Here is a 13,538-nt window from a genome sequence, read left to right as displayed (position 1 = left end):
ACCTGATATTATACAGTATGTGCTCTACATTCCTCCAACAGGTTTTCCTTTATTCTGCTTTGTGTGCGAGACTCTGTGAACAACTAAAGGCCCTGACACACTGACACAGGTTCGGCCACTTGTTAAGTGTCAAATCATATATTCTAATGCACCGCAATTATTCATAATTTGAACCGCATTGCTCTGATCCGAAAGAAGTGAGGGGTGTACCAAAACGAACACATGCAAGCACACAAAAGCATGCATGCACGCTGGGACTCGACTGTACCTCCGTTGTTCTATTCACTCTCTTCTCTTTCTCTCTCTTTCCGTTATTTCTGCACTCCCTTCCTTCTGACCATCAGCAAAGCGCTCTTGAACTTGTAACAAGGTAGGCTGCCTTTGTACGTCATTCTCCTCATCCATATTTTGCCGTTTAAATTACTGCAGTCACCAGCTAAATGCGTGCAAAGGAAGATGGGACCACTGTGGTTTCAACAATATTTTTCAGGATCTGTCCAGACCTTTCTATTTAATTAAATTAAAAACAGGACTTGTTAAGATAATTTAAAATGGTCAAACTTTACACACTGTCAAGTTTGAATTAGTCAATTCCTTGATGAAATATACATCAAGTTTTGGTAGTCTGTGTCGTGCGTCAATGCCCCAAAATAGAACAGATGTGTCTTTCAGAACGAAAGACGCATCTGTAGGTTTTGATGTGTCCACTTGACACTTCCAGTGTGGCTAGAGCAGTTGTAAACGATAACACAATTAAGCGACTCATGATTTCAGTCTGTCAGGGCCTTAATTGTTTTTTGGGGTTCTCTAAGTTCTGGCCGCCATGAAAAAATCCATTGTGAGCCAGATAATGAATTATTTTGTGCTTGTGTGAGCCGAGCTATTAAAACATAATTTCTGCCACCAGGGCACTACCGGGGCCCCGAAAGGTGCCACTCTGTCGCATCATAACATTGTCAACAATGCCTACTTTGTTGGCCTGCGAGTGGGCTATAACTGGAGGGTGAGTATAAATGTACTGTAAAGATTACTCTGAACCTTTCTGTGTTATTGGCAGCTATTCTACATCAGGGGTCAGCACTCCCAACATGGATATTCATTCTTAAGATGGGGGTAGATTCTCTATTTTTATAGTAGAGTGCTTCTCAAACGTTTGAATTAAAAAGGATCTCCAGTTTGGTATGCAAATTTAGGTCACAGACCCCCATAACTAAGGGTCCATTTAGTTCCAAACTACAATTTAGCTGGCGACCCCCTGGAAGCCCCTCAAGGACCCCTGGGTGTCCCTGGACCCCACTTTGAGAATCACTAGTCTATATGTGGGACTGTCAGATATTTTAAATTATTTACAAAATCATTTGCCGGGCCAGATGTCATCACTGGCGGGCCAATTCTGGACCACAGGCCTCCTGACCTTCATTGTCTAAATGTACCCCACTACCCCGACGAATACTCTGCAACTTCTGAGGACCCCCTTGAAAACGGGATGGTGCATCTCAAGGGGTTTATCCTCCAATCAAACTTTGAAATAAATAAACGGGTAGAAAGGCACTAAGCTACATAGCATTTTAGATCATAGGACATGCTTCCATTGCAGGCAAGCATTAGTGAGGGTGGCCCGTTCCACGTATTCACTGCTGGGGGAAACAGCCGTGTTGGACTCATCAAGTGATGTACTGTACATGTATCCTGTCTGTTTCTCTTCCAGCCCCATACTATTGCCTGTCTCCCTGTGCCCATGTACCACTGTTTTGGTTCTGTGGGAGGTGGTATGTGTATGGCCGTGCATGGGATCTCCCTGGTCTTCCCCTCGGCTGGCTACGATGGGCGGAGCAACCTGGCAGCTCTGGAGAGTGAAAGGTAATCAATTCACTGGCATCCTGGCTTATTTATTTTAACCCCCCTATTCTGGCCATGTCATTATAGGCAAAAAATATCTGATCTACAAGCACATCGCATTGCAACGCGTTGTAGATTGGATATTTTGGGCAAAGACATTTGGTGCAGAGGGACCAAGTATAGACCCCTCAGTGACCCCGGTCAACAAAGTATATAGTGGTTAAATGATGGGTCAGAACCTAAAGTCTGCATACGACCTGGACATGATTATCACTGCTCCCCAACAACGGCAGGCATTATGACGCCATTCTGGCACATCAGCTTCTGTGAGAACGGCTGGATTCCAACTCGTTCCAAGGTGAGCCACAACAACAGTGAACAGTGGTTCACATTTGTGAACAAAGGGAAGGGTATTCAAGAGTATAGACTAACTAAAATCAGTGTCCCGCACAAGTTGTTATCTTTCTGTGTTGACACAGCTGTGAGGATTCTCTGAACAATCAGTACTCACAAGCTTTACTGTACACATTACCATCTAGTCCTAGTACAGCACCAAAAGAACCTCTGCTGAGTGGGGCCAGATTTGTACCTTGCTCGGCACTGCTCGGCTCTCAAAAGACTGGGTCCTTGTATATTGAAACGACTGCTAATGCAGGCGGTGCTGTACAGGTCCTGGTGTATGTGGAAACCCGACTAGAGACGAGCAAAGGAGAGCTACAGTAAGTGTATGTTTGAAAGGGCAATTGCTTTCAGCAAATGACTCCTCATCTGTCTGGAAGGGGCTTCAATAGGTCGCCAACTACAAGACCAAAACCTCCCATGCTATGGATGGCTTAGCATAAAAGGCAGAATCCGTTTCTAACACCGCTGGTTGGATGCAACGTAAGCTCCAAACATCCACCATTATTCCTTTCCCAAAAAGTAGAGGCCATAATGTGCCTCCTGTAGTTCAGGCCAACAGGTCTGTAGATGACCGTATCAACATGGGCCTGCACTTCATTCTCCAGCACTGGACTTTCCCAGAACCTATGCCAGAATCTATTCCTGTTTGGAATTTAGTTTTAATCGAACTCGGCATCTATAAATAGAACCATTTGTACGCTCGCTGAGTTACAAGTGGATAAATGAACACTGTGTGGGTACATGGCTATCTATCTAATCCAGTGGTTCTGTCTTTCTTTACTAGTATACCCCCACTACAATCTTCTTTGAGCTGAGTACCCCTTCACCAGCACCAGGCATTCTTCCTGATACTGATGGATTTTTCTTTTTTATCCACTAATCTATTTATATTTCTTCCAGTTGACTTTTATATTTGTGTTTATGTGTGGCTGACGTACAGTATACCGTGTGGGCAAATGGTTGTGTTGAAAGTGTGTTTTTTTTTTACGTGTTTGTTAGTTTCCAGATTTAGTTGATTTTACCATCATTTGAAAAACACTAATCGAATATCTACCTACGTATCTAAACATAATGTCTAAATGCTTCCTGGAGCAACAGTCTTGAAAGTATGCCAAACTAAAGTATGCTGAACAAAAACCTGCTTGACCTGTTAAAGCTGCTAAAAGGTTTCACCTGAAAGATATACCTTGTTTTGTTTCTTGATATCTTTTTGATTATTTTCAGTTTCTACCAACATAGATAATTTATTCCCAGTAAAATCCTCTGCGTTAATGTATCTCTGAGATTGAGAGTTAATTTTTACTGAAGATGCATTCTGTTCATGTGGCCTCTCTTAACGTCACAGGTGCACCTTCCTCTATGGCACTCCTACCATGTTTGTTGACATGCTTAATCAGCCAGACCTCAAGAAGTTTGACTTGTCATCAGTAGAGACCGGTGAGTAGTGTGACAGCTGTAAGCTGCTTTCCTTCTCCGATACCTCTTTTGTTTGAGATCATGCCCGTAAAGCTTGCGGAAAATCCAGTGAAAGTCCAGTGATGCCGGCCTCCTGGAGGTCCCCAAGACCAGGCTCCGAACCTGGGGCTACAGGGCTTTCTCTGTGGCTGCCCCCTCCCTCTGGAATGCACTCCCCAAACATATCAAAACCCCCTCCAAACCCTACCTTCAAAACCACCCTGAAAACCCACCTGTTCAGAATTAAAAGCAATAAAACTCTAAAAACAAGAGTTGAAGCAAAGTCAACTCGGAAAGGCAATTCTGATTTTATTTGCTTCTTTGAGTTGTTTTTTCTCTCCTAATAAAGTTGTTCTCTTTTCCTCTCCCCCTGGCCCCCACACACACATGAAAAGCGACTTTGAGCACTTAGAAATGCGCTATATAAATTCCAGGTATTATTATTATTAAAAGAACAGATTTTTTGCAGTTTGTTTTCAAATTAAAATCTGTTCTCTTCTATGAGTTCTCTTCTATGTTTCCACGGTGGTGGTACAACAAATTCTCTGGCTTCTCTGAATGTGAAAACATCATTCCCTTGTTTTGCTCCTTGTTTGTGTGATGTAGCTATCATGGCCGGTGCCCCCTGCCCTCCCGAAGTTGTGGGGAACGTAATTTCTTCCATGGGCATCCGAGGCATCACAGTGAGTACAGCACTCACTTTGTAAAATGTTGACAGTAGTTCGGAGAGTCATTGTTGCCTGCATTTAAAATTGTAATGCACTGAAGCAGTTTGTACAGCAGAGGGAGACATACACTTAGAGGATTAAAACCAAAAGTCAATCTTTATATGAATCAAACAATGCTCAGTTTTGTAGAGGTTTATTGGATATGAGCAAATATTACTTCCATCCAAAAGTCTGAGAAATGTTATGTAGAAATGTTCAATATACATGATATACGTATGTGTGAGAGTCAACACTTGATATGTGTTGCCACAGAAGGAAAATTGCAAATACAAACCACCTTGTTGTTTTCAACTTTCATTGTTTTAGGTTTAAAGAAATTACATGTTTTCCTCCTCGTCTCAACCTAACTCTTGTCTACTGTATAAACAATAACGGCAATAAACAACAATTGGCTTAAATACAATGAAACAGATCAGTGGGAATGTGCAATGTACTCTGAGAAAAATAGCACTGAAAAACGTAGCATCACTTTGATCCATCCCACATCTCTATCGCCTCGGTGTCTCAATACCTTATCTGGGAAAGGGTCCTCTGCTGCAGTGTCACACCACTTGGTTCTCAAAGGGGGGGTCTAGGGGACCCCCAGGGGTCCTTGAGGGGGTTCCAGGGGTCCCCGGCGAAATGAGAAACAGTTTAAACATTTGAGCCCTATTCTATTTGTTGGCTTCTTTTTCTTTTTTTTTTATGTGGACAAAGAGTATGTGACCATAAACATATCAATTTGGGGGTCCTTGAGATGAAAATGAGAAATCCTTAAAGCTTATGCAAGACGGAGAACAGAGAGGTAACATAATGTTTTACTTCATTGTACGACCGTGTCAAGCAGCACGGCCGTACGGTCCTATATGGAAGTACAGATTAACCGATACAACAATAAATAAAAAAAGATAGTGTGAGGAGTTGTATTTTGATAGGGATGTTGGCAATGCAGAGCATCTGAGAGTTTACAAATGTAACCAAATGGACCCGTAACACTCTTAGAGGCAGGGCATTACCATGGCACTATCTGGAAGGTCCTCTTGAGAGAGGAAGCTGTAAAGTCACTGTCAGAGATCAAACACACGGGCAACTGCCCGCTCAACGGCTGTGGGATGCTTGTCAAATTCCTTAACGGTTTAGAGAAGGGGTTGAAAGAGAAAGTGTGTTTGTGTGTAACTGTGTTCCTACTTAGACAAGTTGTGGTCTAGGCTAAAGGCTCAACGTGTGCCATGGAGGAATGAGTGGGTGCAGGTTTTTACTTCCAATCACACACTTTAGTGACTAAACCATGAGATTTCACTCATTAACACAACTTTGAGCAGAGAGGGAGGAACTACTTGTGAAATCTGTGTTGGAATTAAAATCTGGGCACATTCAGCCCACCATGGCACATGAATGGGGATCTCTGGTTTAGGCATTGCAATTGAGAAGAATAAATGAAACGGCAATATGAAGTAGCTAAATACGGTGTATGGCGACCATGAGCTGTCATGGTTCACATGGCTCACCAATGCAACTTAATACTGAAACATTTGACATGTTATTCATGGGATGAAACACCATTCTTCCACTATAAATTCTATTGTTTGTTTGGCGTTTTCCTTATTGAGATGGAAAATGCATTCTCAGGCACTGCTCCAGTATCTTTCTGGTGTGTTCAAACGGACCATCTGGTTTAAATCGTTTTCATACTTATTAGACATTCTGTAACGACTCATGCCCTCCAGATAGGTGCATTGTTAAACTGGAAGCATACTCCCCCAGGGTAGAAATGCTTAGCCAAAGGATGAAGGGCTGTGGTTTCAATAACCTTCTGTATATTTTCCAGCATACAATTTCCCTCCTTCACACAGGTGCATTATTTATTTGTGTTTGTCTGATTCCTTCTTCATCTTGTTTTCAAGTTTCTCTCAAGTCTTTGGTCATTTAAGGCACTTTGTATACTTACGTGTGAGTGTGTCATGTGCATTTGTGTGTGCGTATGTGTTTGGGTTCGTTTGCACTTGTGACGATGTGTGGCAGATGAATAGCTTAGAAGTAGTATTGGTTCGCGTCGCCTTCTTTGCACATGTTGACGGGTACCACGGACAGGCCTCTCCTCGGCATCTCCTGCGGAAAGACACAAAGTCAGCAGCCAAGTCAAACAGTCTGCCCTCCAGCTGGAGACCCTATGACCTGGACGCAGCTCACTGGACCCCAGGGCCGGCATGGAAAAGTTCAGATGGGGACAAGAGGCAGGGACACAGAGTTCTGCGGGTAGGATGAGGGAAAGGAAGAGGAATGGAAAATAAAATCATGGCAAGGCCAGTCAGTTATGAGCCTCTCCAAAACCACCACCTTCCTCAAGTGGTGATGATGGTCTGAATCCAGCCTCCTATTGTGAAATGGTCCAGCCTAAAACCTGTAGCGGAACATCACAGGAGTTCATCTGGAGCAAAACAAAATTGACTGTAATAAAGGCCACCGGTACCGCAACATACTTAAAGATAGTCATTACTGAGGGCTGCCCCAGGAGATGCGGTCAACATAATCATCAAGCAATTCAGCAACGGTTGATGTCCAGCTTCTTGCAGGATCTGAAAGCTTTCATTCCAAAATGCTAAAACTATTGCTTGATTCAGTATTTGAATTATGTAAATTATTGCACAGATTATAAGCAAGGATATTAAATACACAACTGTTTTGACATCCCATAAATGATTGTAGTTTCTAGCAAAGAGTCATTTGTAGGAGAAGGCATCCCAATGTTTGAAAAAATACCTGTTCAATGGCGTGTGCCCTTCTTGGTTCGCTTAGTTTTGACTTTGCAGCCACTGAAGGCAGTGCTGTCTCGGACTTGTTTGCCTCTTTGTTGAAATGGTGAGGCACACAGTGCATCAGAGCGATGGCGGCTGCTGTCCATCCACCTGTGGATGGGAAATAAAATGTCTTAAAGATGAAAATCTCTGAGAATAAAAACAAACATGAATCAGTTCTCATAAAATAAAGCCTTTAACTGCTGACTTCATATTAATGTCCATTTTAAGTTTGCTAACAAATACATGATGGACTCCCAAGAAACACCCACAAGAAATATCTGCAAATGAACACAAGGGTTGGATTCTGAATCAGAGAAATGCTATTAAAGTCTTAATCCCTGAGATATCCCTGGGATATTCTAGTGACCTGCCAAGTGGGTGTTTTAGGGTTTTTACGTTGAATTTGTATTTCGGTATGAGAGCACTGGAGTATAGCTCTGCGGCCTTGTGGTTAGAGTATCCGCCCTGAGATTGGGATGTTGGGTTTTAATCCTCTGGCTGGGTCATACCAGAACACTATAAAAAATAGGACCCAATGCCTCCTTGCTTGGCACTCAGCATCAAGGGTTGGATTGGGAGTTAGTCCCTGCGACATACAGTACTATGTCCAGGCGGTGTACTTGTACATCAAGCTGTCTCACGCTGCAGAGACAGGTGATCCTGTCCTATGGGCCACATGGCTCGGGAACCATACTTACTTAGGTACATATGAATGACACCCCTACCTTCGTAGAGGGGCAAGTTGGCATGTGCAGCTCCAAGGGTTGTTGGAGAGGGTGAGATTGGTGATGGTACCAAACTCGAGGCTTTTCGGAAGGTACTTCAGCTTGTTGTTGTCCAGGTTCAACAACTTGACTGCTGTCACACCAGTGAATGCACCATCAGAGAACTGGAGCAAGGAACAGCAATATGATAGTCATTTCCACCTCAAAGCCTTCATTTACTAAAATGAAATACAACTTAATAAACATTTACAAAAATCGTAGTACATAATCAAATTTCCAGAAAGCATGTGGCTTGTGATTAGATGTCTTTTTGACCGTGCAAGTGGCATGGCTCTAAGGATGGTGATTGTTTGTTGGTTGGTCCAACTATCTGTCTGTTTGTCCACGACTTTCTCGCAAAAATAGCTGATCTACAAGCTTACAATGCATCAAGATGTGACGCATAGTGACATGCTGCAAAGAGCCTTGGGTCACATTTGAACCTAGGCCAGCTGCAGGAAAGACTATAACCTTATTTATGTGGTTACCAGGTAAGCCACCGGGGCACTATTTATTTTTTCTTCTATTTTTAATTTGTCTTCTATGTTTGTCTTTTGAAGTTAAAATGGTACGGTATGTGGATGTCTGCGACCTCCCTTGATCCTCAAGCCACCGGGGCACCCCAGCTTTTAAGACACTTTAGAGGGATATTTCACTTTAAAAAAATGTTTGGGTCATTTTATCGTCTACCTTTTGGGAGGTAGGCTTTTGGGAGCACCCCGGACAGTTTTTAAGTTGCTTGATTCAGTATTTAGATATTTGATATTCATTTTATCAGACACGCCCCCTTCCTATTCAAACCTATTGTAACTTCAAACTCTATTTTAACCATGTTAGATTCATCGGAAACCGTCCTTGGTTCTGGTGACTGATATTGTCCTTCTAATACGTGAGGGGGCCATGTTTTTTCAATTACTTTTTTCATTTATTTTTTACTATATTTTTTAGAAATTTAAAATAAATAAATACAATAAAAAGATTTAATAAAATAAATGAAAAATAAGTATGAGTCACCAGAACCAAGGACGGGTGTTTTTGATGAATCTAACATGTTAAAAATGGAGTTTGAAGTTCTAATGGGTTTGTATAGGAAGGGGGCGTGTCTGATAAAATGTATATCAAATATCTAAATACTGAATCAAGCAACTTAAAAACTGTCTGGGGGGCTAACAAAAGCCTGAGTAGACGATAAAATGACCCAATTTTCTTTTTAAAGTGAAATATCCCTTTAATCTGGCTCCAGCACTGCATTTTGTTTAGTTGAAAAGTCATTGCTCTCACTTTTCCCGGGGAATCTCTTCTCGAGTTGTCCTGACATAAAAGCATCCTCTCATGCCTGTTTCTGCAATGTAAACTTGGCCTGTCCCACCCCTCTTCTCTCGCCTGAACTTCATAGGTGTCTGTGAAGCTGCTAAAAACTTCACAATGGTGCTAGATGAGCTGATGTTCATCCTGTCAACTTTGGCCTCTTCCAGTAGGAAGAGGAAGGGCAGGATTCAGCTGACATAGGCCTGGCATGAGAAAGAGGCCAGGCTTTGACGGACCGTCTTATGTAAGCTTAGGAGAGATGAGGCTGTAGAAGTGACTTTTTTGGAAATTTCCACTGCAGAGGGATGAGAACACAGAAGTGGAGGGTCTGGTAATTTGAAGCAATGGAAGATGGATGACGTCCAGCATGGCCAGGTTGTTTTTGCCCTCTCTCCTTCTCTATTTCTCTCTCGTCGAGCCGCTTCACTGCCAGGAAGGCTTGCAAAGGGTCCATTTGTCTATTCACTTGGGGAGATGGCAAGCTAAAAATACTCCTCTTCATAGGGCCATGGAACACCCTGCCTCTGTTTACCTGTCTCCTAACCCCTCCTGACCTGTTTACAGGACCCTCCTACCGAGAGGAGAAAACACACCAAGCTGAAAATAACACTTGTGTAATAATTAGGCTGGGACATGCTTGGCCAAGAGCCAGCAAACAAAAACACCCTAAAAATACCCACGTTCGCCTGGAAAGGGACTTAATCTCTCCTTCAGATGCATGCTTTACACAGTCACAGCGTGAGAAGTTTGTTATTTTACAATTTTATCCTCTGGGATACCTCCATACCGTGGCATGGGTACGCTCAAATATTGGATTAACCTCAAGTATGAAGTAAATGTACAGTCTGGAATGTCTGAAGAGCAGCTTGATGCAGCACGTGGCATGTACTGTGTACAGTCATTATAAAGCTGTGCAAGGCTTGGATAGACAGAAGGACTCCTACTCCTACTGTATGTGTGCAAACAAAACATCTGTCTCATGTCCAAGACTAAGTATCACTTTAGATGCTTCAAATTCTTAAGCCTCATTTATGCTTTGGCAAAAATTGTTCGCTGAATAAGTAGACTTTTCAGTATTTTAGGAACATTTCAGAATTTTGGTTGTGTGACACTTTTTCACTGAAGCATAAATCAAGCTGTTTTCAATCTACAGCTTTTCATTGTCAGAATTTGGTTTCATTCAACCTATCCCTATTTTGGGCATGTCATTATTCGTGAAAATTGTACAACATTTTTGATATTGAGCTTGTAGCTAAGCTATTGTTGCCACACGACACCATCGTATAATGAAGTATAAAATGGGGATAAATACTGTTTTGTTTTAAAGGCATGATGTCAAAGGCAAGGCATTGTCTGGATACATGTATCAACATCATGTTTCTCACAGTAATGGTTTATATAGTTACTGTGCATTGTTCACTTTTTAATTAATATAGGGAGGAGATATAAGTTCTCTCTACAAACTTGGTAATGAATTGCATGTGTGGTTTGCCAGCTACCGCACAAAGATCCTGTTGGTTTCAGCACATGTGCACCATGAAGCCTTGCACAAAACACATGAGACCTGCTTTGGTTGCCAAATGCACCTAGTGGCTGGCTGCATGCACCATAAGGCATGCATTATTAGGGTGCAGTGAGACAGATGGAGTGGCAGGACCAGTGCACTGACTATCCATTCAGTAAATATACTTTCAGTCTTCAGCACCACATAAACTTCACAGGTTATGTAATCCATAATCCTGGCTGGTTCCTAATATGTTGTCCATTAACACCTGGCCACAGGCATATACATAGAAGCATGGCCCTGGGGTTAGAAACATTACTTTTGGCTGCCGGTAAGGCGAAGTTGACCATTAGTGAGCCAATACATGTAAATTATACTGAAGAAATATAGTAAATGGGGGCAAGTCAAATACTAACCAAACAAATACTAAGGCAAGGATACAAAGACCTTTTCACAAGATAAATTGATAATAGTGGCTTTGATTTAATTATTTATGAAAACATATATGACAAACATATACCACTATGTTTTGATTACCTTGGTATGGGTCTTGCTGAGTGTGTACATTTTCATCCTCTCTGCACATATAGATGTTCTATGACAGATTTTATATATTCAAATATGTAACTACGTATAACGTGATATTACTTGCAAGCCAAGCTAAATTAACAACTTATTTAGATTTTCATACTTCATATAAAAAAAAAACATACTTTAAGCACTGCAAACATTTGAAAGCTACTTTTTTCCTTTTCTTTTTTTGCCAGCACCTTACAATAACAATATGAGGCCCCATATTTCTTAATGCAATGCTCTATCTAGTGACTTGCATGGGACCAAACATATTGTATCTAACATCAATATTTTCACACTGTCCATATACACAGTATCATACACTAACCTTCTCCAGCCCCATGTTGTCCAGGTGTAGTTGCTCCATGTAGCGTCCAAAACTCTGGAAGGCGATGTCTGGGATTGTCTTCATAGGGTTCTTGCCCAGTGTGAGCTCCTCCACCACCCTGAGCTTGCTCATGGCAGTGATGGGGTAGTTGTACAGCTTGTTCCTGTCTAGGTGCAGTATAGCCAGGTTCTCCACGTCATCCATAGAGCCCGGGTGCAGGGTGCTCAGTTCGTTCCCGCTCATGTGCAGCCAGCGCAGGTTTTTGGCCCCAGTGAAGGTGCCCGGTCGCAGCTCACGGAGCTTGTTGTCATTAAGCTGCAGAATGAAGAGGTTGATCATGGGCGAGAAGATGCCCTTGGGCAGGTCGCTGATGTGGTTCCCGTCTAGGTAGAGGTAGGTGAGGTCGGCCAAGTCCTCAAAGGCGCCTGGCTTGATGCTGTTGATTTCGTTGTTGGACAGGTAGAGGTAGACAAGCTTTTTCAGTCCCTTGAAGGCCTGGGTGCCGACCTCACGGATCTGGCAGTGCTGGAGGTGCAGTGAGATGAGCCCCTTGCTCTCGCTGAAGGAGCTTGTGGGCAGGTTGCCCAGGTTGTTCCTCTGCAGGTTCAGCAGACGGGTGACTTCTGACACCCGTGGTATCTTTTTCAGACCTACATTGTCACAGATTACGTGCTGGAGGTCACCGTGGCAGTGGCAAAGACTGGGGCACTGGCCCGGTGCTCCCCATACTGCAGGGCCCAGAACCGAGAGGCAGGTCCCCAGCATCAGCAAACTCACACACCGCATGCTGACTGTCACCTCTCTTATCTAGTAGACCTGCAAGTTTCTAGTGTGTCGGTCTGTCTACTGGTCCCTCAGCAGTGGACAGGCACTCCCCAGCTGGACGACTCTGTAAAATGTCTCGTAGGAAAGGAAACCTTGAGAAGAGTAAAGGGAAAAGCGAAGAGGTGAGCTGTGTGTGTGCTTGTGTGTGTGAGACCGAGAGAGAGGGAGTGAGAGGGTGTGTGACTGTGAGAAAAGGAGGGCAGTGCAGAGAGACATTCACTTTGGGTTTGTGAGAGAACGGCAAGTCAACAGGACACAGCACTATTTATAACATTTATTTGAGGTTAAAAAAAAAAAGATGAGGAGGAGGGCTCGCCAGGGTGTTGCGTTGAGAGGCTTTGCCAGTGGAAGTCAAGTATCTGTGGGAGTTTAACCCTGCATGGGCTGGAAGACAAGTTGGGATCAGGTGTTTTCAGTTGCGACTCCTGGTGCTTTTTTGCAGTATGTTGAACAGAATCTGGTCATTAACATTGTAAATGGACAGAGGATGGTATCTGACTTTTGCTGCAGAATGTCTAAATTGTATTCATAATTGTACCCAATTCAACGTGTGTGTGTGTGTGTGTGTGTGTGTGGAGAGTTACAGCATTATATGTTGAGTTGAACATAAGAGAAATATCAAATTTAATATAGCTTTGCCTTGCACGAGTCGATTAATTAGCTATTACTGTGTGTGTGACACAGAGAGCGAGAGAGCGAGCACTTGCAGAGGATTTGAATTGTGTCTGATTTGCGGTGATAATGAATTGTTGTGGGTTTTGTAACCGGTCAGGATGTCCGGAGGATTTATATTTTACGGTCTTTGTCATTAAAAAAACAGTCAAAACCGGCAATTACCGGCCTGACGTGATCTCTGGCACATACACACACGCAGATGTTTAGATTATATATGTATATAGTATACATACTGTATATATGTTAACTTAATATTCAATTGTGTTTGGTTGGGTGAGGTGCTATAAGGTTACGGTAGATGTGTGCAATGTCCCAGACATCTACTGTTTTTCAGTCTGCGGTGGCAGGAAAAGGAGCCAT

General features: G+C 42.8%; 2 protein-coding genes across 2 annotated transcripts in view; one reads left to right on the top strand and one right to left on the bottom strand.

The window, feature by feature from the left end:
* The window catches only part of acsf2 (acyl-CoA synthetase family member 2), a 29,149-nt gene that overhangs the window by 8,304 nt on the left and 7,307 nt on the right, over nucleotides 1-13,538 (top strand). Inside the window, exons 7-10 of the mRNA XM_080455310.1 lie at nucleotides 908-1,003; nucleotides 1,709-1,860; nucleotides 3,587-3,678; nucleotides 4,303-4,379. Of these exons, the coding sequence (XP_080311436.1) occupies nucleotides 908-1,003; nucleotides 1,709-1,860; nucleotides 3,587-3,678; nucleotides 4,303-4,379 (417 nt within the window). The remainder of the gene's footprint in view (nucleotides 1-907; nucleotides 1,004-1,708; nucleotides 1,861-3,586; nucleotides 3,679-4,302; nucleotides 4,380-13,538) is intronic.
* On the bottom strand, nucleotides 4,524-12,969 carry chad (chondroadherin). The gene is made up of 4 exons (XM_080455311.1): nucleotides 11,679-12,969; nucleotides 7,927-8,090; nucleotides 7,164-7,309; nucleotides 4,524-6,512 (listed from the first exon to the last, which is right to left on the bottom strand). The coding sequence occupies exons 1-3, from the start codon at nucleotides 12,462-12,464 to the stop codon at nucleotides 7,168-7,170; spliced, it is 1,092 nt and encodes a 363-aa protein (XP_080311437.1). The 5' UTR covers nucleotides 12,465-12,969; the 3' UTR covers nucleotides 4,524-6,512; nucleotides 7,164-7,167.

Source organism: Gymnoscopelus braueri (assembly GCF_963280865.1).
Source record: "Gymnoscopelus braueri genome assembly, chromosome: 17".
Taxonomy (NCBI): Eukaryota; Metazoa; Chordata; class Actinopteri; order Myctophiformes; family Myctophidae; genus Gymnoscopelus; species Gymnoscopelus braueri.
This window is presented reverse-complemented; position numbering and strand designations above follow the sequence as displayed.